Below are 25,741 nucleotides of genomic sequence, written 5' to 3' on the forward strand. Positions count from 1 at the left end.
CGGGGTAGTTGGGGGCATTTGCCTCTGTGCTGGTGGCTTTTCCAGGGAATGTGGTTCAAGACCTTGAAATGTGAACTCATTGTTTTGTTACAGTTCTGCTTCAGCTCTGTATTACCGTTGCCAACTAAATCCTATCTCTCCCTATCTTTTTTCCTGCAATCTTTTTTTACAGGGTGACAACCCACCTCCTCCAAGGTTTATCATGCCGGGTACTGTTAACCCCAACATGCCACCACAGCAAGCCACATCTTCCAATTACAGCATGTTTTCACAAGCAGGGGCCCAGCCAGCATACCCACAGAGTGAGTAACAACAGCTACCCTCTTCCTTCTACCCAGGTGGGCCAGATGATGAGGCCACATTTACTTGGGGACAGCCAGTCCATTTCTTGGGGTTAGAAGGGTTCAGACCAAGTTATTCCCACATTTCTTGCGATCACATCTGAGGACTGACAGATTGGAGTCCCAGGTGTTAGGCACCCTCTGTCAGACAGTCTTCTCTGCTGAGAAGATGTCTGCCCACAGCTCTTAGACTTGCTCCTCAGCTGACCCTTCCTAAGGGTGTGCCAGGGTCAGAACCCTCCTGTTGTAAGTCCTGGAGATGCAGCTAAGCCCTGAGAAAGAAGGACCCAACTCATCTGTGTGCATCTGGGCCATCCACTTCTCATTGGGACTCCATGAATATGAGAAAGAGGACGAAGAGGCAGGCCAGTAGTAGAGGTGAATGAAGAAGGAGGCAGGTCATAGACACACTCAAAGCAGAGGACTGAAAGTACAAGCACCAAAGAGGAATATATGGGCAGAGAAGAGGCAGTGAAGTTAAGCTGCAGAGCCCACAGTGAAACGCTGGGAGCTTCCATTTCCTTCCAAAGGAGTGGAAGTGATGGCTCTGAGCTAGGAGGGGGGGGGGACAGGGTGGTAGAACAGGAGTCCTTACAGCAAAGGCAGTCCTTTCTCCCAGTGGCAGTCTGAGGTTATAAGCAGTCCTGCAAGTGCAGGCAGAGTTGTGGGAGCCAGGATTTGGCTGAGCAAGTAAGTGGTTTGAGGGAGAAGGGGAAGAAGGAGAAGAGGGTCAAATGGAGAAAGAAGCAGAGGCAAATGAAACCTGCCCCTCTGTTTTGAACTCACTGACTGTCTTTTCTCCCTTTTTGTAGCATATCAGGCCACACAACAGTACTCCTGTGGAACAGGCGTACCAGCTCTCTATCAGCCTCAGCAGCCTATAACTGTTCCTGCTTCAGCCTCTTACCCAAATCCTGCCCCTACCACCACCCCACCCTACCTGCCCTCTGCCCCTATGCCATCCCCACTGTACCCTGGGCAACCACAGTCCTCCCCAACAACCCTGAATCCGCTCTCTTCCTTTCCTCCTCCTCCTCCTGGCACATCCTTTCAGCATGGCAGGCCAGGACCTCCAGCAACTTCTCTGGCTTATGCATTACCTACTGGATCAACAGGTACTCTGCCTGCAACCAGTGACCTTCCTGCATCCCAGAGAACAGGTCTGCGCTTAGATGGGAAGCCAAGCAGGGAGGGGGAAGGATTTTGCTTTCCTACTCACTCACTTAAATATGCACTTTTAATTTGTGAATGCTCCATACAGTTTGCTTAGGCTTAGAGGTCAATTTGAAGCATTTCTAAAACATTGTCTTTCCTGTACATCTAGCAGTGATATGGCTATGGCGCTGCAGTGAGCATTCACTAAGCAGCGTGATCAGTCTTCTCTCTCTTGCAAGTCAGACCTTGCCACAAACACAGAGCTTCTGTCTTGTCCAAGACAGAGTGTTGTCTTGTTATGAGGCTGTCATGTCCTTTGGATGGATGGTGGCACAGTTTTAACCTTGTAAGTCTGGTGTCAACAAACCACTATGTGGCTAGGTAGCAAAATACAAAAATGAGCAAGTTTTCCTAATTGATGCAGATAAGATGATCCCAGTTCTCCTTGAAGAACAACTTTGCAAATGTAATTTATCCCTGATTTGAGCAGCATTTCAGGCTCAGAGCTGGCAGCATATTTAATTTAAACAGCATCTGGTTGCTTCCTTTACTTTTTTTTTTCCAAACCACTTAGTGCAGTGGGATTTGTTGTAGCTGTGAATGCCATAAAAGATAGTGAGAAGTGATTTAGAAATGCTTTTACATGTCTTTTTCCTGATGGTTAATCAAAAGCATGTGTGTGTAGCTGATATGAGCATGTTTGAGCAGGCATGGTGAGAATGGTGCTGAGCTGGGGCTGTGTCTCCTTCTGACTGCTTGGATGTAACTGCTGTGGAACAGTGACCTTGCTTGTGATAACAAGCCTATCTCTTCACTTAGCCTGTGAAACAACAGCTTTGCGTACACCAGAGTGCGCAGGAATTATCGGTGTCCTTTCCTAAAACTGGCCATGAACATACCTCACATCCAGGTTGTCCAGCTGGAGATCAAGAACCAGATCTGGGAAGGAAGGAGCAGAGGGAATATTAGGCAGGATTTGAGGGATATTACAGAGATGCTGACTCTGCTGACAGGCCCTAGTAATAATCCCACCATGACTCTTATCTCCACATAAAAGTGTGTTGGGGTGATGCAGCACAGAAAAGGCATATTCTATTTAGCTTTGTAGCGGCAGTCCTATGAGTAGGTGCCCCTGGCATCTGTGAGGCTGGGAGCACACACCTCTCGTGGCGTTGCCTTCACACAAACACTCGTGTTTTGAGGAGAAACAGTCTTTTGCTCTGTCAAAAAATGGAGAGGATTGATGTAGGGCAGGTGCTGGGCCTTCAGGGGGAATGGAGCCCTTTTTCCCCCTCCATCCTGCAACTAGATTCCATTTTCTCTCTGTTCTTGGAGGAGTTGTACTGAGACATACTCTGACTGTGTCATGGGACATGTCAAACTTGTATCTCTAAACCAGAGGAATTATGAAATTGGACAGAGGGAGACATGTCAGACAGGGTTCTAGGCCTGGGATGTGAAGCAGCATGTTATAATGCAGACAGCATAGTTTTTGCACCCCCAGCTAAATGCAAGGAACAAGAAATCTTATCCATTTTACTACTCGTGTAACTGACAGGCACATCAGATCTGTCACTTGCTAAATTTTTTGCATTAACAGTAATGTGACATAGTCTGTGGCGCGCTCAGAGCAGGTGACGATCTGTACTTTTGGCAATAGAAATTAGGGACATTAACGGCAATAATGGTCTATTTGTAAAATTGTGTAATCCACATACAATGATCTAAGACATCTTACTTACGTAGTTTTATTTTCAGGGGAATTAAAGCAGTCATTTTTCCTTATTGCCTTGTCAAATTTCATTTAAAAATTAAAAGTTGCCCATACTACGCTTTTTATAAAACTTAAAGAGCACGAGGTGCTCTTTTGTTTTCCTAGCAGCTGTGATTAGAAGGCAGCCAGTACAAACTGTCAAACCTTCAGGAACCTGAGCTTGGGCACCATCCTGGCAAACACCAGCCTTGAGCTGAAACGCAGAGGTGTACTCCAGGGCACGCTAAAGCGTAGAAGACAAGTGGCTCATGCACATGGAAAACTGTTGCCCGCCCATGGAAAACTATGGGGAAAAGGGAAAGAGATAAGAGGTATCTGAAGAGCACACTCAGTCCTCTTCCAATTTTTAGATTATGTCTTTCAAAAAAAACCCATATAAACAGAAAGGAAAAAAAACTTTGTTTTATAAATGCAGAAATAAGTACATGCTTAATATGCTTAACCACCAACATGTTTTCCAGAGTAGCTGCATTGTTTAGTGAAGGACACTGTGGCATAAGAACCACATAAATGTTCAGCCAGAGTAGATCGTGCTTGTAACTCTGCATGTTCCAGTGCAGAGTGTATAGTGATGCTGATTTTTGCTTTGAAGTAGTGTGCTTTTGTGTGTGGTATAATGATCAAGTCTGGGAACATCATGTTTTACCTTGCAAATGTGATTCGTTTAGAGGCAGAGTAAGGGAGGAAGTTAAGTCTTGGAAAGCACCTGACCTTTGAACTGGCTTGGATTTAAAGATGCACTTACAAGAAACAGTTCTATAAATATCTTCTAATTTTTTTTTTTTTTTTGCAAATGCATATAACATCAGTATGTTAAGCTGTGCTTGGAGCTCCAGTGAACAAGGAAAGCCCACGTTTAATATCATTTTCAACTGTCACAACCTGGACCCACGAGCCACACACTCATGTCCGGCCCTGACTGGGGGGGAAAGTGGATTCAGTTGTCTGTGTGGTTATCTGGAGGCTAATAGGATCACTCCCAGGGTGAATATCGAAACAGTATTTACTTCTGGCTCCAGCAAACATAAACATCAAGATGCTGGGGCGCACAACAAAGACACGGGGTGGATGCAACCACCCAAAGTTACAGAAATGAATCCCTGAAAACAACCCAGGTCCCTAGGATCCAATCCAACATGCACACCATGAGGTAATGGGGGGGAGAGAGAGAGAAGGAAAGAAATCACCACATCGAAGGCAGCAGATGATCTTGGGGCCACGTGGTCCAGGCCACGTGGTCCATCCGATGGAAGTGTGTGAGTGAGAGCAAGCATGGAAGTGAGAGGCAGACTCCACCCTTGAGAGCCATTTTATCTGTGTATTTTTGGCGCCCCGGAAGTGAGCGGGTGAGGGGGGAGCTGGGGCAGCAGCGACGGCTGCATCCCCTCCCCCCGCCACAGCCAGCTCTGGGGCCTGACTTCACCCCAGCAAGGGAGAGCTGTGCCTGCTCCTGCACTGCCCCCGCTGAACCATGGCACTACAGACAAGCTGGTGCCACAAGTGGGTAGTCCTCTGACAAAATGTTTAAGGCAAATAGATAAACATAGTCTGACTTTACATCACCCCATCTCACTGTTCTGTGATACATTTTTGAAACTGCTTTCAAGGGAGTTTTAGTTTTCAGAATCTTGAATCTTGTTTAAAATTTTGAGAGGGCAATTCTGAATTAAGGGAAGGGTTTGCATCAGAACTGCAGATGCATCAGACCAACCCTAGGGACAGGAGTTAATTTGTCCCTGACATTCCTCTTGTCTTTGAAATGGTAAGGTCAATTGTTTTATTATTTTTGAAGAAACAGGTTTTTTAGTTCTCTTTCCATTTTATCTGCAGAAAGCCTACCAACTCAAGACCAGGCCTCTCCCTTCACAGGTGAACTAGCTACCACCTAACCTGAAAATAGTTATATCCACTGTGAAATCTAATTGAATTGAGTTCTTCAGAGAACTTCTGTGCAATGCTGTTTGCCAATTAGACTTTAATCAAATCAAGTTTTAATTCCTTAATTAAAACCAATAACACCATACCTGGAGTTTTTAACCACAGAAGCAAATGCTGGTTTTCCTTTTTTAAAATGTATTATTCCAGGCAATTAACAACAGTAATAGTCTGGGGAGATTTTCTTAAATATGATACCACTGTCAGCACTGCAGAAGTTAGACTTCTGTATGAGAAATTCTCCATGATTTTCTGGATAGGGAGGGACAGAGTAGCCCCTGGGACATGTGGCTGTCAAGGGATGGCACTGTATTCGATTAAAGAGAAAGCAGATGCAAAAGGAGTTTTAAATTATTTTTCATTTACCCATTTAACATGCTCTGGATGTGGAACTTGTTTAACAAAAAGTTCAGGAGCAAATGACATTTCAGAGTAGTTCTGCAGTGATGTTAAGCTCTGCTATCTGAAGTGAATTTATCATCTGCTAAGTGAAAAACACTGTGGTGAAAAAGTCCATTGAGTGGGGATTTGGTTTTGTTGGCTTTTTGTGGCTTTGTGCAATAAATCCTGAATATTCAGCAAGGACACAGTAATGCTGAAATATGTAATGCTGCAGTCCCAATTACATGCTGTCTGTGATGAGATGGGAAACTATTTCTGATGCACTAACGTGAGCTTTGGTGTACAAATCTTGCAGCTGCACAGAGTATGCTTTCTTGGAAGAGCAGAAGACTTGGTACAGAGCAATACCCTGAACTCTGAGTGAATCTGCTCAGACATCTTCTGTGCTTCTTCCAGTTTCAAACAAATTGCTTTTGGTGCAAAAAGCTAGATTTGGCATCGATGCTTAAGCAGCTTTGCTCTGATTTTGGGACACAAAGCACCCATAAACATGCTGTAGCTGACAGGGGAAATCTGGTTTTATGGCTTTTTTGTGTCTCAAGGGTGGCTGGGTGAATCCGGCCTGAAATGTTTAAGGTTCCTGATGCCTCTTATGCCTCTTCTTTCTCTGTTGTGTTGCTGGGGAACATGTCTTAACCATCACGTATAAATTCATCTAAGTATGCAATTGCAGCAGCAGCTCTTGGGAAATGGATGAAGCTTAATGGTGTTCTTATTCTCCCATGGTTTCTGACATCTCTGCTGCTGATTAATGTTTATAATGTTACAGGGATCATGGGGGAAAACATTTAAAAATGTTTATTTCTTCTCTTATGAAGCAGATGGGAGAAACTTTCACTGGTAACTGAAGCTGTCTTCACATAAGCAGTCTGTGTAGCAGAGCTGTGCTTTGAGCATACCTTTTCAAAGGACATGTCTGCTCAAAGTCTTTATCATGCAAGAGAAGAAAAAGTTAATTATTAAAAAAAAAAACAAATCAACTTCTATCAAACTTAAGAACAGTTGATCAAGATACCAAACCTGAGCAGTGGCTGCAGAGCCCAAAGGGTCTGATGGCTAGGGTGCTGGGAGGCTTTGGCTGGCGCTGGAGAGAAGGGCAGAATAGTAGGCAGGTAAGGGTAGGCTCTGCCATGCCCCTACCAATAGCTGTTCCAGGGAGCTGGTCCAGCTAAGCTCAGGAAAGTATCACTACCCTCCTCCAAGATGCTTATAGTATCTCTTTGCTTTCTGTCCCAGGGTCTCAGAACGGCTGGAATGACCCTCCCACCCTCAACAGAGCTGCCAAGAAGAAGAAGGTACTCTAGGAAATCCTGTTGTGACATAGTTGAGTGCTGACCACTTGAAAAGCAGTAACTTAAGCTGTTCCTGGGAAACATGTTGGCTAGAGAAGGAAAAAGAAGGGTTAGCAGCAAACAAAAGCTGCACCTTGTGAGCAGAAGTAGCCTTTGTGCCTCTCCAATATATGTCATCTCTCAAAAAAATATATATACCTCTGAGGAGGTTGTGGCTTTTTGCTCAAGTTGTGGTTGTTAATAACAACATTGATCTTTTTTTGAGGGGAGAAAATGTCTCTGTTTTCATCTGCAGTAAAGCAAATTAGTTTAGCAGGAGACAATACTTAGCACAAAATTATAAGGCAGCGCAAATTGTTACATATTACTGACTTTGCTGGAGCTGAAAGCAATTTATCCTGGTGTAAGGGTCTGACCCTCAGAGATCTGCTGAGACTAAGACAATTTTTGTGATGGAGACAATGTAGTTTTGTAAAATGGATTTAGGTTGCAGCAAGACAAAAAAGTGGGGATACTTGGCATGGAGCAGAGTTAGTCTTTTCATCCTCTGTTGCTGCTGTAGTCTTCCATATCTCCGCAGCAGTCAGTGTCATCTTCTGCTTTCTGAGCCTAGTACATTTTGGGAAGTAGGAGTCAGTCTGGAGCGTGTAAAGTGTGGGGAGGGGAAAAAAAAAAGGTTGGAGCAGGCAAGAAGAGATCTGGGCAAAGGTGAAGGCAGAAGTCTCCCTTAGTCTTTTGGGTTTGGTCTCTACAATTCAGGGGGTTTGCTACTGCTCTGTGTGTGTGTTACAACCAGAATTTCTGCCATGGCCAGGGTTTGAGGGTTGGCTCCCTTCTAAATGAGAAGTCATGTGTGTTGCATTCCCTATTGGGTATTTAACAAACATCTGAAAAATGTTTCTGTGTTTGTTTCCCTTACGCCCACTATATGAGGGGATGTTCAGTAGGATATAAAATGACTCACCACACTGTAAAATAGAAGAACTATCTGGCATCTCAAGCCAGAACATAATTTGCCACTGTTTTCCATCCAAGAACTTACCCAGCACTCAGAAGTTTATTGTTGTGATTCATTGCTTTAATTGCTGACTTTGCTGGATTGGGTATATTTTTCTTGCAGTCGCAAACCACTAGCTTAATTCTGACACCATTCATTCAGGGTTCTGTAAGCTGTCCTTTCCATGCACACCCAAAGGAATGTGCACATTCCCATGGGAGCTTTCTTTTGTTTGTATTCATGTATGATATGTAGCAGAGACCAGTAGCTCATTTTGTTGTTTATTCCCTCTACCAAATGCTTCTGAAATACGCCTGTGTAGAAGACTGGCATATGCTTAGGGATCAAACTGAAATACACTCATACTCTCTTAGCATGAACTTGTTTGTCAGAAACTTGAAAAGCTTTTAGAAGCTTTATTGGCATGTGTTCCTAGCTGTGTCCTATGGACAAAAATGTACCCTGGAAAGTGAGACAAAAATCTAAATATAGTGACCTAGTAGTAGGAATAGATGTAGGTGTGGGTTAGTTTTCATTAGTGCAATGCTTCTTATAGTGCTGGTGTGTCAAATCTCTGGTTTGTATCCTTAACAAAGGGAGAGTGGCTCTGATTTGAGGTGGCTATACTCACTTGGCTCTTGTGGCCAGGTGCACACCATGCAGACTGTTCCTGCCCTGTGTGGGGAGGAAGGTGGGCAGAGCACACAGGACCACAAATGCCAGAGGATATTACTGCTCCAGGGCACTTCTTACCGTGCAACTGTAGCCAGGGGAGTGGGTTTGTCTAGCCAGAGTGAAATCTTGTGTTGCCTGCCCCAGTTATTTTTATGTCCTCAGGGCACTCTGCTTGCCAGAGGTCTTGATTGCTGCAGGTTGAGAAGTCTGTAGGAGCTGGGTGTTGCGCTCTGCGTGTGGCAGCCACAACAGTGTCAACGCACTCTTTGTTTTTTTTCTCCCAGGTCCCTGACAACTTCCTTCCCCCAGTTCCCATCACTTCCCCCATCATGAATCTGCTGGCAGATCCACAGTGTCAGATGCAGCACCCTCCAGCTCCAGCACCACCCTCAGGTGCACCCAGCTTCCGGGCTCCACATCCCCTCACAGGGCAGCCCATGCTGCAGAGTGGCTACCCGCCTGCCTCCCAGCCCCTGGGGCCGTGCATCATGCCACCCACCATTTCCAAACCCAATACGGAGGGGGCCCCTGGAGCCCCAATTGGCAACGCTGTCCAGGTAACGTAGCCCCAGCATTGCATGGGTTTGGTTTGTACATCAGAGAAGCCTTGCAGGCTGGGATCCTGTTGGCCAGTCATTTCTTGTACCTCCAAAGTGTACTGTAGAGTTTTCAGTCACTAACTTTGCACCATGCCGCATTTTGCTACTGTAACCTCCAACTCCTTTGCTACTGTCATCTCCTGCAATACCTCTTTACAGTTAATGCTCTAGGCAGTATGGACCAACAAGTTGCTTCCTTTTGCAGATTCACAGCTCTTCAGGGGGGAGAGGCAGCAGATACCCATAATATCTCCTCCACACACTTAGGGGGGAGAAATAGGAGTTGGGCTGAGCTGGCTAATAATGCTACTTGGTTTAGCTGAAAACAACATGTGGTCACAATGACCTGGAAAAGCTTCCCCTGTTCTTTGTTTCTCAGCATGTGCAGGCGCTGCCAACAGAGAAGATTGCCAAGAAGCCCATTCCTGAAGAGCACCTTATTCTGAAGACTACATTTGAAGCTCTTATCCAGAGGTGCCTGCTGTCTGCCTCTGATCCAGTAGGTCTCTGCTGTGTTCCTAGGGTACCCTGTGTCTGGGTGAATGTGCTGGTACTTGCAGCACAGCTAGCCATCATGGCCTCTCCTAAGAGCTTTTTCCTTCTAAAGGCTGCTTTGGGTAGCCACAAGCAACACATAGAAGAGCCATGTGCACATAGGATGTGGCAGTTTGGGCCCAGACCACAGCCCAGCTGCCTAAGCACATCAGCTGTGGCCTTATAACAGTCAGCATGGGCAGAGCATGAGTGTGCTTTTTATGGGCAGAGTATTAACCCATTGCAGCCCTCTCTGCTGCTCTCTTCTAAGAACAAAGGTTGGAATTGACTACAATTGAGTTTTTGATGATGATATTTAAAAGCAAGATAAATAATTTAAAAAATTATAAAAGTTTCAGAAGGGGTCTATCCTTCCTTCTGTCAGGTGATCGCTGTGGAGGCATGCCCTATACATTTGCTTAACCACTTCATATAATTCAGAGAAGAAAGCAGCTGGTGTTATACCAGGTCTGAGCTGAGGCTCACGTAAATGAGTTTGTCTCAAATTTTGATTTGTGATTTCAGATAACAAACTCATTTCAAAAGGAAACAATGGGTAGCAGAGACGGTTATGAGATTTAACAGGACCACTGGAGTTCTATATGAAAAATACTTTCTGTGGCAATCAGGAGTTTGTTAACAAGCCATCCATTTGAAAGCTTCTCATTTATTTCCAGTGGTCAGTAGATAACATGCTTTCCCAAAGCCCAGATGCTGACTATTTAGCTCATGCCTGCTGCATTCTGAAGGGTGGCTGGTGAATAACAGGCTGATGCTGTGCAGAGGGCTTTGTGTACTTAACACGCTTGGTCAGCAGCAGAGGCTTGCACTTCTTTTAGTATGACTGGGAGCTGAGCTGTGGCAGGGGCTGTGGGATTGTATTTGGTGTTTGGTGTTCATTCTGTTTTAGGTTTACTGTACAATTTCAGATGACACTGTAGTTTAGACTTCATGTTTGAATGTACATACTCCTTCTTTCCCCTATGGGTTGCAGCCCACACACCCCTTTACAGAAACTTTTTGACCTTTCTTTGGACAGACCTCATGAAGTTCAGTAGCATCTGATTGTTCAAAATCCTTTATTTAAAGGTTTTGCAGTAGAACACAGGAACAGAAGTCATGTACTGCACAGGCCCTTTGACCTTTTCTTCCCTTGAGTGCCCCTTCTCCCACACACACAACACAAAAGCATTCAGTTCACAACTGCACTCAGGGATTGCTTTTCTGCTCTGCCAACACATTTTTCTTGCTTCTCTTTAAGTCTCTCAGATTTTCTTAGGCAGAGCAAGCATTTCAAGCACACAATGCTAAGAGACACTGCCCTGAGTGGATACGTCAGTTATTGTCAGAACAAATGCAAACACTACTCACTTATTACATTTTGAAGTGGAAAATGGGAACAGGAAGCATAGTTTGCACTTCTTCCACCTAGTTTCCTTCGGCTGGAAAAATATCTTGCTGTTTACTAAACACAATTTATTCTTCTCTGCCCTGTACAATGAATATAGCATGTACACCTTCACAGGTTTTGTTCTCAAATTGTGTATCTGAGAGAGTAAGACAGTCCAAAAGAATTAGCCAGTGTCTTATCTGCTCCTCCTGGGATACTTTTTCCTTACTTGTCTCAGTTCTTTGACAGCATAACTGCTGCTGAAGAGTTTTCCATGCATGGCTCAAAGATCCACATGCTGTGTTCTCCTTTATGCCCTTTGCCATCCAAACAGCTTTCCCTAATTTGTAGCACAGCAGGAAGCCACCAGCCTGCCTTTACCCCTGAGCTAGAGCATTCCCATAGGCTTTGTGTAGTATCTCTCTGGGCAGCTGTTTAATCCAGGGAAACTTCTTGGTGCCAGGGAAAATGGAATTATTCTAAGTGAAGATGGATTAATGTGCATACTGATTTAGGGGGAGGTTCCATTACTCTTGTGTACTGATGCCATTTCTACTGCTAGTGACCACCTTCTTTTTTGTGCTTCTGTAATTATAATCTTGATGCTTTATTATCATGGATTAAAATCTTAGTTTTGTAGCTGTTTTTTTTTTGTTTTTAAAAAAAAAAAGAAAGAAGTGGATAAAAATGCTTTCCTCCAGCAGCTGATGTGATGCACCAAGTGGAATATACTGGGGTTGTTTTAAGAGCCTTTGGTGACAAAATAATTCCAGATATATTGGGGAGTGCTTTACGCTATATAAAATCATGGAAGCACAAAGGATCTGTAAGGATAATTTGGGAGTTTGGGTTAGAATATTATTTTTTCTGCTGGCAGTAAACACTTAGTAACTCCTGGTTTTTCTAATCGCATCATATAAAATGTAATTTGGATTTGCCATAAATTATGACCAAGTTGTATTTAGATTTAAACTTCAGTGACTGTATGTGCCTTTAAGCTCGTTACTGAATTACTGATTCCAGTAATAACTTTATTCACCTATCATTATGCTTTGTCAGTAAACTGTAGGAAAAAAACTTGTGCTGCAACGCAGTTCTGTCACTTTCTGTACTAGCTATACCAGTGGCTTTTGGGTGCTCCTCTGCAGTAAACTATTTTCTGTCACTAACTAGAGTGGTTGCACGTGGAGAACTAGTCACATCATGTGGTCTTCCTAGCAAAATCAGGGGAGAAAAGTAAACAGCAAAGAGTTAAAATGATGTCTTGGGAAAATGTTGAGAAATAAATTTCATGTTATTCGTGGACCTCTTTGCAGCGATATCAAATCAGTATGGTGTTCTTAAAATCACTGTTTCAATGTGTTTATTTCTCTTACAGCAAACCAAGAGGAAACTAGATGATGCAAATAAACGCCTGGAGTTTCTATATGACAAACTTAGAGAACAGACAGTAAGTTCTGGTTTACATTTTTTACCCCCATCAAATATTGCTGGTATGGCCAAGAGCTTCATCAGTGGTGTGGAATCCTCTGCAATATGTAGCGGGTGTTTGTTCTTCATTTAGAAACATACTTCAAATCCATTTATTATATGTTTCCACGCATTTCCCAGAAATGGACTAGGTAGAGCATTTAGCACCAAGTGCCTGTGCAGTCTTTACAGTGTTTTAAGGTTGTCATGTGTTTTATGGTGCTGTGCTGGCACTGCAGTGAGCCAAGGAGCAGTGCTCCTTGCAGTAGACACTGGGCGAATGGACCAGGAGGGGCCCCTGTCCTCATCTGCTGGGCAGAGTGAGCCAACATACAGCGAGATCCCCTGCTCCCAGGGAAGTGAGAGACACAACTTGGAGTCAAAAAAACCTCAGATGTTGGAGGCTTTCTGACTTCACTTGAAGACAGAGGTACAAGTACTTTTGAAGAGCTGATAATTTTTCCAAAGCTTTCCAGAAGGTCTGTGGTAGAATAGAGAACAGGACTTCGATCTCTTAGCACCTTAGGATTAGAATGGTCATGGTCAGGCTGTCTTTGCTGAGGAATTAACTGTACCCCTAAGTAAGTTTTTCATGTGGCACAGTCCATCACATCACGTCTTCTACCTCAGGAAACTGCATCCGGGTGCTGGCAGTGAGTGCTTGCCAGCTTTGCAGTGCTGCAGAGAAGGTATGTTCTGGTTGAAGACTGCTATTAGGCTTTCCAGTGACTTTTTCCAGCATGGTGCAGCTTAGAAGATGGCTATCTTTAAAGAAAGGAACTAACTGCTCTACATTCCTGAGGGCCAAATGTTGCACTCGGAATTTCTGTTTTTCTAGCACTAGCATATGCACTGCTTCTATTTTCTGCTGACTTGCCTTGTGTTGCTTCCTTGTAGCTCTCTCCAACCATCATTAGTGGTTTGCACAACATTGTGAAGAGCATTGAAACTTGCAACTACCAGGAAGGACTGAACATCCACACGCACATAGTCAGCACCAGCAACTTCAGTGAGACCTCTGCTTTCATGCCTGTTCTGAAAGTTGTCCTCACCCAGGCCAATAAGCTGGGTGTCTGAAGTAACCCTGCATTTGGAAAGCCTTGATGGTTGCTTTTCCAAAGAAATGCATTTCTACAGCAAACATGTAGGAAATGGACCAAATTGCTAACCCTTACGGCATGTCTCAGTAGAGCACTGACAAATCTCATTGCACTCTCCCTGCAAAATACTTCATTCTAGGAGGGCTGTAGAGCCCTGGTGCTTTTCTGTTTATTTTAATCCTTTACCCATCCCTAATGATTCTTGTCTACAAATAGTATATTTAATGGATGATGCCCCATATTGTCAGTTTTCAGATGCATGTTATACTGCTAAACAGTGGCTTTTAAAACCAGGTCTGTGTGTTAAAATGACAGCATAGGCCGTGTATCAGACCTTAAAACCCCTTCCACCCCACTGTTCTTCATCCACCAGATTGAAGAGTCTGATCATATTACAAGTGTATTTTGTCTTTTATTTTATGAAGCTGCTTGCAGTTCTGTTGTTACAATTTACATGTTAAATGGTTTGATCATGCATTGCAGCAGAATAAAGCAAAATAAAAGCTAATGTGATATTTTCAATAAATGTTAATTTATTAAAATGTGTCTTTATGAACTGCACCTTAGAAATTTTGAACCCTGAGTACAGTGGATCAGTTTTCTATTGCTTCCTAGGTTTGAGGATATTGTTTTCTCTGTGCTTATCACTAGAAGCTCTATACCAAGCTCTATACTTTGCGTTTCAAGAAAAGGTTTATCAAGCATTCAGAATACATCTGTGTGTATTTTTAAAAGATAAGGGTAGAAATATTAAGTGGTTTAAGCCACTCATACAGAGGCACAGATACTTAGTGTGTAAACAAGGTACAAATTGTTTCTTGGAGTCCTCTGAACCTGGAGACTCCTGCCTGTGCTGTGCTGCTTACCACTGGGAGGGTGTGCTGTGCTGTGAAACTGAGCGGTTTTGCCTGAACTACCTAAAATATTGGTGCCTGTGGAATGTAGATGTGGCAAGAAATACTATGACTAACAATGGAAAATCATTACTGACTTCTGTGACTTAAACTGATCACAAGTTACAGATTTGTCAGGCAAAACAGTTCCATTCCTCTGATAAAATAGAGCTTAATTTTATTTCCTTTCCAGCATTTTCTGACTTCATAAGCTTTTATAACTGGTGAGCATAAAGCATCAGCAATTACTCAGTTTTCTTCCCCTTCATCTAGGTTATAGCTTTCTAAGCAACGTTACAAGTAGATTGTATTCTGCCTTTTGTCACTTGGAAGGTTTGCAAGTATCCTTTATTCATCCATGCCCTTAATAAAAACACCTTGGCCAGCAGGCTTAGGTGTTGGCTTGATCACATAAAAATATGAAGTATTTTAATGCTGCCAGAAGCTCTGGTTAATAAGGAAATAGTCCACCTCTGGAAGAACATTCTTGGGGAAGAGGCGTTCCAGTGCCTGAGAGATGGTGTACTGACAAGGACCTCCAGTATATCAACTCGGAGCGAGTGGGGCCAAATACATCTATGATGGAAAACATGTAATTGGCACTGATGGGTTAGAAAATCCAAGTACCAGTAATTTGGGAATGAATACTATTCCCTTTATGAGAGCTGAGGGAATAACAGCTCAGCTGAACTGCATTTACACCAATGCAAGCAGCATGGGCAATAAGTAGGAAGAATTGGAAGCTAGAGTAGGGCAAGGAGACTACAACGTAGTTGTCATCATGGAAATGTGGTGGGATGAGTCCTATAACTGGAGTGCTGCTGTGGTAGGATATAAACTCTTTAGGTGGGACAGGAAAGGTAGGAGAGGTAGCTCTCTATGTTAGAGAGTGCTTTGATACCCTCAAGCTCAATTATGGTGATGACAGGGTTGAGTACCTGTGGGTAAAAAGCTGAGGAGCCCATAATGAGATATCATGATGGAAGTCTGTTATAGACCACCCAGACAGGAAAAGGAAGCTGATACGCTCCTCTACAAACAATAGGAAGAAGTCTCAAGATGGGTAGCTCTTGTCCTTGTAGGAGACTTCAATCTTCCATCTGTCTGCTGGAGGGCCAATACAGTAGAGCGGAAGCAGTCTAGGAGGTTCTTGGAGTGTGTGGATGACAAGTTCCTCACACAATTGGTGAGTGAGCTGACTAGGGAAAGCACGCTCCTGGACCTGCTGTTTGTGAACAGGGAAGGCCTTGTCGGGGATGTGATGGTTGGAGGACGCCTGGGGCAAAGTGATCATGAGATGATAGGTTTTTCAGTTCTAGGTGAGATGAAGAGGAGGATTAGCAGAACAGTCACATTAAACTTCCAGAGGGCAGACTTTGGACTGTTCAGAAGGCTGGTTGGCAAAGTCCCATGGGAGACAGTCCTTAAGGGCAAGGGAGCCCAAGAGGGCTGGGTACTCCTCAAGAAGAAAATCCTGGGAGCTCAGGAGCAAGCCATCCGCATGTTCCAGAAAATGGGCTGTTGGGCTAAAAAGCAGCTTGGTTGAGCAGGGAAATGTGGGTGGATATCAAAAAGAAGAGGAATGTCTATGAGTTTTGGAAGAAGGGACAGGTGTCTTGGGTGGACTACAGGGAGGAAGTGAGATCATGCAGAGGAAAAATCAGGAGGGCTAAAGCCCAGCCAGAGATCAGATTAGCCAAGTCTGTGAAAGATAAAAAATCTTTATATAGATACATTAACAGTAGAAGGAGAACCAGGGAGAATATTCAGTCCTTATTGGATGCAAAGGGAACAACTATGACAAAGGATGAGGGCAAGGATGAGGTACTTAATGCCTTCTTTGCCTCAGTCTTCCATAGCAAGGAAAGTTGTTCCCTGTGTGTATATACCCAGGAGCTAGAGGAGCAGAACAAAGCTCCCATGATCCAAGAGGAAGTGGTTAGAGACTTGCTTGCCCAGCTAGATACACACAAGTCTATGGGGCCAGATGGGATCCACCCAAGGGTATTGAAGGAGCTGGCAGATGTGCTGGCCAAACCGCCTTCCATCATCTTCCAGCAGTCCTGGCTGACTGGGGAAGTTCCACTTGACTGGAGGCTGGCTGATACTGTGCCCATCTACAAGAAGGGTCGCAGGGAGGATCCAGGGAACTCCAGGCCTGTCAGTCTGACCTCAGTGCTGAGGAAAGTCATGGAACAGGTGATCTTGAGTGCTATCATGAAGCACATGCAAGAGAACCGGGTGATCAGGCCCAGTCAACATGGGTTCACAAAAGGCAGGTCTTGCCAGACTAACCTGATCTCCTTCTATGACAAAGTGACTTGACTACTGGATGAGGGAAAGGCTGTGGATGTGGTCTTCCTGGACTTCAGTAAAGCCTTTGACAGAGTTTCTCACAGCATTCTGCCTAGGAAACTCTACCACTGGCCCAGACAGGCGCACACTCTCCTGGGTGAAAACTGGTTGGATGGCCAGGCCCAGAGAGTTGTGGTAAATGGAGTTAAATTCAGCTGGAGGCCGGTCATAAGTGGTGTCCCCCAGGGCTCAGTGCTGGGTCCAACCCTGTTCAATGTCTTTATCCTGGATGAGGGGGTCGAATGCACCCTAAGTAAGTTTGCAGATGATGACACTAAGCTGGGAGGAAGTGTTGATCTGCTGGAGGGTAGGGAGGATCTCCAAAGGGATCTGAACAGGCTGGACCACTGGGCTGAGACCAATGGCATGAGGGTTAACAAGGCCTAATGCTGGGTCCTGCACTTGGGGCACAACAACCCTATGCAGTGCTACAGACTAGGGGAAGAGTGTCTAGAAAGCTGCCAGGAGGAGACAGACCTGAGGGTGTTGGTTGACAGCCAGCTGAACATGAGCCAGCAGTGTGCCCAGGTGGCCAAGAAGGCCAATGGCATCTTGGCTTGTATCAGAAACGGCGTGACCAGCAGGTCCAGGGAGGTTATTCTCATCCTGTACTCGGCACTGGTGAGACCACTCCTTGAATCCTGTGTTCGTTTCTGGGCCCGTCACCGCAAGAAGGATGTTGAGGCTCTGGAACGAGTCCAGAGAAGAGCAACAAAGCTGGTGAGGGGGCTGGAGAACAGGTCTTACGAGGAACAGCTGAGAGAGCTGGGGTTGTTTAGCCTGGAGAAGAGGAGGCTGAGGGGAGATCTCATTGCTTTCTATAACTACCTGAAAGGAGGTTGTGGAGAGGAGGGAGTTGGCCTCTTCTCCCAAATGCCAGGGGACAGGATAAGGGAGAATGGCCTCAAGATCCACCAGGGGAGGTTCAGGCTTGACATCAGGAAAAATTTTTCATCAGAAGGGTCATTGGACACTGGAACAGGCTGCCCAGGGAGGTGGTTGAGTCACTGTCCCTGGAGGTATTAAAACGTCAGGTGGATGAGATGCTCAGGGACATGGTTTAGTGGTTGATGGGAATGGCTGGACTCGATGATCCTGGAGGTCTTTTCCAACCTAGTGATTCTGTGAAAAACGTTCAGGTTACCAGCTTACCTCCTTATTACCTCCTTATTGTTCCTTATTGGGAACAGAGTATCTAGTAAATACTTCACAACACCTCCTGACATGGATAACAGTTCAGGAAGCTGTACATCTCCTCACTGGGACCACTTACTGCAAGCTTAGACTGAAAAGCTTGGGCCCTGGTAATGGGGAAGGCAGGAAGAAAGGGGCTGTACAGAAGCACAGATGTCTGCAGCAAAAGCAGAATTCACACAGCTTAACACCCCAGGTTCTCAGCAGACTGCTGCAGTGAACTTCAGTATTCATGCCTCAGAGCAAACTGGGCAAAGAAATACAGACACTTGCCTATAGATTCAAGGTGGGAAATAACAAATCTTAAAAGAAGAAATGCATTCAAAGATAAATGGGAATGAAAAAAACCCCAATTCATTAGGGTGAAAAGCAGGTGTGCTGGGCTGGCCTGATGTTTCTGTGATACAGTGTTCAGCACAGAAAGGAAAGCAAAAGAGAATCTCTGTACTTCAGGACTAAACTGGTAGATGGGAGGTGCTGTGAGAAGACTAGAAGGGAAATTCAGAAGCTGGTCTTACTGAGTGTTTTTGGGAGTACTCCTGGACAAGAAGCAGGAGTGGTGGCAAGCAGCACTTGTGAGGGACATGCAGACAGTCCACGCTTTGTTTGTGAAGCTGGCTGGTCTGGGCGGTAACAACTGGAGAGTAATAGCAGGAGCAGTGCTGGATGCCTTCTGGTATGTGCAGTGTTCAGGGTTGTGGGCAAAAAGCATTGCTGTAACTTGGAAACTTGTAAGCTGGGAATAAGAACAACAGCAGGACCTGAGATGATTAGCTAGGGACAGCTCCTCTGTATGATGTGGCTTTGTAAAAGCCAAGGAATGTTTAATGGCATTGCACAATCCTTCACGAGACTTCCTTCCATGTAAAGGCAGATGCCAAGAGAGGCACGCAGATGTGAGGGACATGCTTACTTAATGGGAAGAGACTAAATAAACCATGCTTGTTGTTCATCTAGTGAAGACCACAATGGAATCAGGTTGATTGGAACTAAAGAGCAGTGTTAGCAAGAGAACAAATGTGATATAAGGAGGCCATGGATAAGCTTGGTCTGGAAACGGAAGTGGTCTAAAATGAGACCACTACATCAGGGGGTTTTGGTAGTATCTTTGGGTAAGGTGATGTTGCATTACCAACCTGGACACTGTGCATCAGCAATGGAGTAATCTTGCTTTCCTGGATGAAAGGAAGGCTGTCCTCCACCTTGGCCACCCTTAGGATCTCAGGACCAGAAAACTACGTTCCCAAGTAAGTAACAGGAATTAATGCAAAAATCTGCTTCTCCCCTGAGAGCAGCTGAGAAGAAGAATAATAGTTAATCAGTTATGCTGCCACCTGTTCATATATTCAAGAATACCAAGCAATTAGCCACCCATCTGATAAATGCAAATGGCTGTCTTTGTTTACAGAAGGCAATAAAGCTGGTAAAAGAATTTGACCCCAAATGGCCTAATTTTGATCTGAGTGTGAAGAACCATGGCATTAACACCAGCCAAGCTACTCCTCTTTGTGCCCCCTTCTTATAATCCTGCATCGTTATAAGAAAACAGGATGGAAGGAAGTAATCTGTGGCAGTGTGAGTGTTGTTCAACAGCAGCTGACACAAGGACGTATCCTGCTACTTCGGCTATCACCACTAGGGAAAATCACCAGTAGGGCTGTTTATGGGAAAGGGCAGAGGCAAATAGATGGAGATGTAACAGGGGCAGTACTGCAGAGCAGGCTGGCTATGGGCAGAACATCTAAGTATTTTAATGAAAACCTATTTCTGCTTGTAAAACTCTGTAACAGATTTACCTTGATTTTACTGGCAGAAATCCAAGGTCAGCATTACACATGAATGTTGGAGATTGTCTTTTAATAACTGCAGCATTTCTAGGCTGTGCAATGTTCACATCAGATGTTCTGTGTTGTGCCTTTTGGATGACATAGTTCCCCAACATACAGATTGGGGATGTGGATTTACTGTTCAATAACCATGTTTTCTCTGCCCAGAACAGAGCATATGCTAGACTGACTGGGCTATTGAGAGAGAACAGAGGGGGTCTGACTGTCATAACTATTTTACCCCAAAACTATGGAGGGGAAGGGGCATGATTTTGGAAGCATGGCAGAGACAACATGCAGAGCAGTGGCACCACTCTCCATATTCCTGAAAGCTCTCCTAAGCTTCACTCTCACCCTCATCACCTGTTGACAGGAGCATGGAATCAAAATGCAGAGATCAATGTGATCAGCGAGTGTTCACTTTATTGAGCTTAGCTGTTTCTTCATACACCCTTTTCGGTTACATAACTGGGTGCCCACAAGGGTATCTACAGTGTATTATTGGCTAAAGGTAGCTGTCCATACGGCTATTACTAATATATTATTGGCTAAACTACTGCACATGCTAAGAAACCAAGTTATACTAAACTTAACTATGTTGACAGTTCTCTTTAATTGTTTTTCTTTCAGCCGATGCTTGTTCCCACAGAAGTAGCCACTACCTTCCTCCCAACTGGCCCCTGTTTATCTTTCGGCTCTCTGTTTCAAGGCGTTGTTAGAGTTGTTCAGTATTAAACAATCTCACAGCATCCAGGCCTTGTTCTCTGTAAAATGTTCCAACAATCACCATGCTGGTCCTTTGCTTCAGCAGCAACAAACCCCACCATGTCATTAGCCTGGATGGAGACTCTGAGAGGGGAAAAAAGGAGCCCCTGGGTCTGATATTTCCTTCCCCTGTTCTCCCCATCATATCTACAATCCTGTATGGCTCTGCACACTTTCACTGTTCCGAGCAGTGTTAAGCATCCACTGCAAAGACAACGCAGCATGTCTAGAGTCAAACATGGCTCATGGCCAGAGGGAAAAACAGGCTTATTATGGCCAAACATCTGACATCTGCCACCAACTGCCGCCAACTGCCTCCTTGCAGGGGATGCTGAGCATCCCATTGAGGTGTCTGAGGCCAGGCTGAATCTCGGTACTAGCAAGATCTTAGCCCAGCAGTCCAGATCTCACTTTGTGGCATGTAGTTCTGACATCATGATCTAACCAGGTTGCTTGTTAAAAGAGAGATGTTCTCACAGCATCAAATCCCAAAATGTGCTGCTGCCCACTGCAGCAATCCTGGAACAAATGCTGATGCTGTCACTGAAGCACTGCTGCCCGAGTGGTGACTTCTTGGGTCAGTGGAACAGTAATGACACTGTGCAACAGCACTGTCAAAGGGGAGACTTTTGCATGGCTTGGGCTCCATCTGCTCCTTTACGGAGACCACCAACTGCATAAGCAGCAGAGACTCCTCTGGTCCCATATGTGCTGGGTACAGGACAGTGTCCCTCCTCCAGCTTTGCTGCTGCATTTGACAAACTTTCTCTGCATGAAACTGGCTTTGCTAGGACACAGGCCTTCTTCATGAAAGTTACCGGACACTGTTACCCTAAGCATCAGCCCCCGCTGCACCTAGAGGACATCTGGCCACTACAGAGCATTTGTCATGTCATCTTCATTCACCTGCTTTCCATGCTGTGTTGGCTACTGTATAAGCAAATTGCTATGTACTGGAGATAAAAGTAGGATATGAAACTTAACAGTATTGTGTGCAAAGCTAACATTGCACTAATACACACTGGTGGCAGAGAGAGCCTTCACAGATGCATTCATCAGTGACTCAAATTAGTTGGAAATCTGGAAAAGCAGTTTCCATGTGTGTTTGCCTTTGCTAGGGTGGCAAAATCACAGAATCACTAGGTTGCAAAATACCCACAGGATCATCGAGTCCAACCATTCCTATCAATCACTAAGTGATGCCCCTCAGCACCTTATCCACCTGTCTTTTAAACACCTCCAGGGAAGGTGACTCAACCACCTCCCTGTGCAGCCTGTTCCAGTGTCCAATGACCCTTTTGATGATTTTTTTTTTTATGATGTCCAGCCTGAAGCTCCCCTGACAGAGCTTGAGACCATTACCTCTTGTCCTGTCCCCTGACACTTAGGAGAAGACACTTGGCCCGTGGCCACCAGGAATGCTTGTGGAAGGCAGCTGCTAGGTTTCAGTGCCATTTGCACCTGTGTGAGCATGCAAGACCAACATCTATCCCACACCACGCTTTAAGAGCCTGCAGAAGCCAGGTGAGGACAAATACTTTTAAACTGTCTTTCCAAACAGACATGCTCCCCAGTCTCCGTATTTCCTTGCTGCCCAGTAGCACTTCCATTTCACCCACTGCAAGCCCTGACCTTCCTCCATTAAAAACTCAGGACAGCGTACCTGCACAAGCTGCGGTGTGTGGAGGAGAGCTTGGGCTGCGCACTGTGCTCCTCCTCCCTATGCTGCCTGCAACAACCGGGGACCAACCAGCGTGTAACGTACAGGGGCTTCTTTCTGCTTCAGGCACTGAGAGCTGGAAAAGTCGTTAAAGGGCAGAGCCATCCCTCCTGCCCACCTCCAAAATCATACGGCAGAGTGCTAAAATGACAGTTAGTATCACAGATTAAACTGATAGTAGGTACACTTGAACTTAGTCTAACAGTTGAGCTGGGGCACCTGGAGAAAGTCAGAGCAGGAAAACACAGTGCGAGTTAAATCATCCTCTTCTGCGATCCCGGCACGGCGACAAAAGACGTTGTGGGCTATAAATCGTGGAAGAGCCAGCTTCAGCCAGGGCGGAGGACCGCCGACACGCCTGTGCCTCTCCCTCTTTTCCCTCCTGTCCTCCGAGAGACGCTCGAAACTAAACGAAACTCATTACAGGCAGTTTTATCCGGACGTGGCACGCGGTTCACACCTAACGACTTAAACACCCCACACACTGCTCGCGGAACGTCCTCCCCGTTCCGCGGTGGGTGGACACGCCTCACGGGTCGCGACGAGCCGCCGCCTGCCCCGCCCCGTACACGGGCCGCCCCTCCGACACGGGCGAGGCCCCCGCCGGCGCCGCCCGCCCCGCAGAGCCGCATCCCCGGCACGGCGCCCCCCGGCGCGGGGGCGGGCAGCGGGCAGCGGGCAGCGGCTGTCGCTCTGCGCGCGCGGCCCCGCCCCGCGCGGTGCGGGCGCTGCGCGGCGGCGCGCCCCGGCCGCTCCCGAGCCGCCCCCCCGGCCGCGCTGCGCAGGGGTCGTCGCCGCCCCTGGCGACATGGCCGGGCCCCGGAGGGCGGTGAGCGGCGTGCAGGCCATCGTTTGGCGCAACGTGGTGCTGATGGCGCTGCTGCACCTGGGCGCCGTCTACGCGCTCAGCCTGGTTCCGCGGGCGCAGCTCCTCACCCTGCTTTGGGGTGAGTGGGGGCGGCTTCGGGCGGCCGCGGCGGGGGGAGCGGCCGCGGGTCGTTCGGGCGCGCGTCCCCGCGTTGGCGTGGCCGCGGGTCGCTTCTCCCGCGCCGCCGCTTTTGTTCCTCGCGCCCCGGGGATGGCGGCACCGCGGTTGCCGTAGAAACGGGGGGCGCTCTCCCTCCGGTGACATTTATGAGGGTTTTTGGTTTAAAAAAAAAAAATAAAACCGAATAGTCTAACAGCTGATGTTTCGGTTTAAGAGTGTTACGGAGAACGCGTTTGTCTTCCCTTTGCCGCTTCATCTTGTTACTCTACTAGCACCTGCGCCATTCTGCTCCAGTTGAGAGTAGAAAATCTCCCCATCCTTTGTCTCTCGGGCAAGATGATATGTCTCATTAGCGAAGATTTAAAATTCAAGGAGGAGCTGTAAGACGCTGGCAAGGAGAAAAGAAGCCCAGCTGTGCTTTCTGAGGTGAGGTGAGGTGGCTTGCTGCATCTGTGTTCTTTCTAGCCGTGAAAAGCTGAGGATTCCATTTGGGAGAAAGAGCATGAAATGTAGAGTCCTTCCATCGTATTGCAAGGTCCTCTTTTCTCCTCAGAACAGTGCTAGGAAAAGAACTACACTGAAGCACTTCAGTATCGTGCGAGGTTTTTGAGACTTAGATGGTGGATGTCAGCACCATCCTTCACCAGGCAGAATTGTGTACGTAGTCGTGTTAGTGTGGGTGGCCAAGAGGATAACAACTTGAATGCTACTTATAGCTAGTGCAATGTTTTGTGTAAGAGAGATTTTAAGTGAATGAGGAATGCAGTGGTCTGGGACTCTTGGATACAAATAGAAGAACGAAGGATCTCTGCTACAAGGAATTCAGCCAGGGAATTTGGGTTGTTAGGCTGCCGTTAGTACTGTTGAAGTGGCTCTCAAAAAGTCCTAGCCAAATACTTAAGAAATCTGGTTTATTTATTCTGTTTAAGGAATTCTATATCTGTTTTCCACTGGTTTGGAGTTTAATGTTTAGTCTGTTCTAAACCCGTAGAAATAACCACCATTGCTGTTAGCAGTTGGGAAAGTAAACCCTTCTGTTAATTACCATCCTCTGGCAAGTTCCCAATTGGGAAACTGTTTCTGGGGTCCTGGTGTTTGGCTGCCTGGTTTGCACAAACTGTTACCTGGCTCCCTCTTGACCAGAAAAGGTTTGGAGGGTGGTTGTGTTTCGCTTGGTTGTCTTCTGCGAGTGCTAACTCCTCTCCCCTCCTGGCTGCGTTCAGGCTGATTTCATAGTTCACCTCAGCTGTGGCTTAATGGCTAGGGAGACCAAGAGACCCTCCGGGAGATGCATGGCCAGAACACACAGCCTGTGGTCTGCTTTCAGCCCTTTTAGGTCCCATAGCATGTGGGCAGGTAGGCTTTCTTTTTTCTGTTTTGCCTTTTCAATAAGACACATTAAAATCATCTCTTATTTCACTGCGTCTTAAATTACAAAGCTCCCTAAGGCTGGAGTCGAAGCATTGAGTTACCAGTTTCAGCCCTCCATCCTCCAAGGTATTTTTCTCCTAGCTGAAATTAAATAGATGCTAAATAATAAACAGGTCTCAGTGACTTTGCCACTTAACGCCTTTCTTTTTGAAAGTGAGAGCCTCCCATTTCTTGACTTTGTTATTTTTAACGGCCACCCTAAAGCAGACCACAAAGTTTGTACAGGAGTTTGCTCTGTGGTTTTAACAGGGCTCCACAGCAGAGAGTGAGTGTGTTGGCTTCAGCAGTCCTAGACTTCTGGACACTGCATGCCACTTTTGCAAATATCTGCTGTGGAGTCTGCCCACCTCAGAGGTGGGAGGCAAGGTGAAAGTACAAGATCTTCAGAGTATGTCAGACGAGTAGCTTGCTGTCGCGTTGGAGACCTGTGACTGAAGTCCCTCTGAGAGACTCTGGGCGTTGCTGCTGCCTAAGTTAATAAACCCACCTCCCTTCCCTCTGTAAAGAGGCAACCAGTAAAGTTGTGTTGGAAGGAAGAAGTGTGGTTCAGATATGTCCCTTGCCCTCCCCCATTCTCCACATCTCTGTCTCTGTGCAAACCAGCTGTGAGACTGCTTTTCTGTGGGTGGTGGCTGCCAGCCAGCCTTTGCAGCAGGGCTGGCATGGCATAGAAGTTGGGTGGCAGGTAGGAGTGTAGTGTTGGGTAGTGCAGAGATGTGCATATGCTGAAGGGTGCAGATGGAGGAGCTGCAGCCATCATTGCATCCATCTGTGGTTTGTGGTTTTGTTCCTTTTACCCAAACTTGCCTCCGACTTGGGAAGCTTCCCAGTGATGTGCAGGCCCTTACATTGCTCTGTCTGGTGCTCCCCACCACTGCTTAGTGGTGCAAAGAGTGCTCACTGGT

At 46.0% G+C, this 25,741-nt stretch overlaps 2 protein-coding genes across 16 annotated transcripts in view; both read left to right on the forward strand.

Moving 5' to 3' along the window:
- SEC31A (SEC31 homolog A, COPII coat complex component) overlaps positions 1-14,206 on the forward strand; it is a 46,485-nt gene extending 32,279 nt beyond the window's left edge. For 5 of the 15 annotated variants that reach the window (XM_069855628.1, XM_069855634.1, XM_069855631.1 and 2 more), the window contains 8 exons: positions 173-302; positions 1,154-1,501; positions 5,101-5,139; positions 6,844-6,902; positions 8,856-9,128; positions 9,550-9,669; positions 12,473-12,544; positions 13,462-14,206. In XM_069855628.1, the coding sequence (XP_069711729.1) occupies positions 173-302; positions 1,154-1,501; positions 5,101-5,139; positions 6,844-6,902; positions 8,856-9,128; positions 9,550-9,669; positions 12,473-12,544; positions 13,462-13,641 (1,221 nt within the window). In that variant the 3' untranslated portion in view covers positions 13,642-14,206. Of the gene's footprint in view, positions 1-172; positions 303-1,153; positions 1,502-5,100; positions 5,140-6,843; positions 6,903-8,855; positions 9,129-9,549; positions 9,674-12,472; positions 12,545-13,461 lie in introns of all 15 variants that reach the window. The other 10 variants (XM_069855630.1, XM_069855635.1, XM_069855632.1 and 7 more) reach the window with 7 other exon arrangements.
- A 9,010-nt stretch (positions 14,207-23,216) lies between these two features.
- The window catches only part of SCD5 (stearoyl-CoA desaturase 5), a 36,968-nt gene continuing 34,443 nt past the window's right edge, over positions 23,217-25,741 (forward strand). The window contains exon 1 of the mRNA XM_069855672.1: positions 23,217-23,364. Within this exon, the coding sequence (XP_069711773.1) occupies positions 23,226-23,364 (139 nt within the window). The 5' untranslated portion in view covers positions 23,217-23,225. The remainder of the gene's footprint in view (positions 23,365-25,741) is intronic.

Source organism: Phaenicophaeus curvirostris, chromosome 4, assembly GCF_032191515.1.
Source record: "Phaenicophaeus curvirostris isolate KB17595 chromosome 4, BPBGC_Pcur_1.0, whole genome shotgun sequence".
Taxonomy (NCBI): Eukaryota; Metazoa; Chordata; class Aves; order Cuculiformes; family Cuculidae; genus Phaenicophaeus; species Phaenicophaeus curvirostris.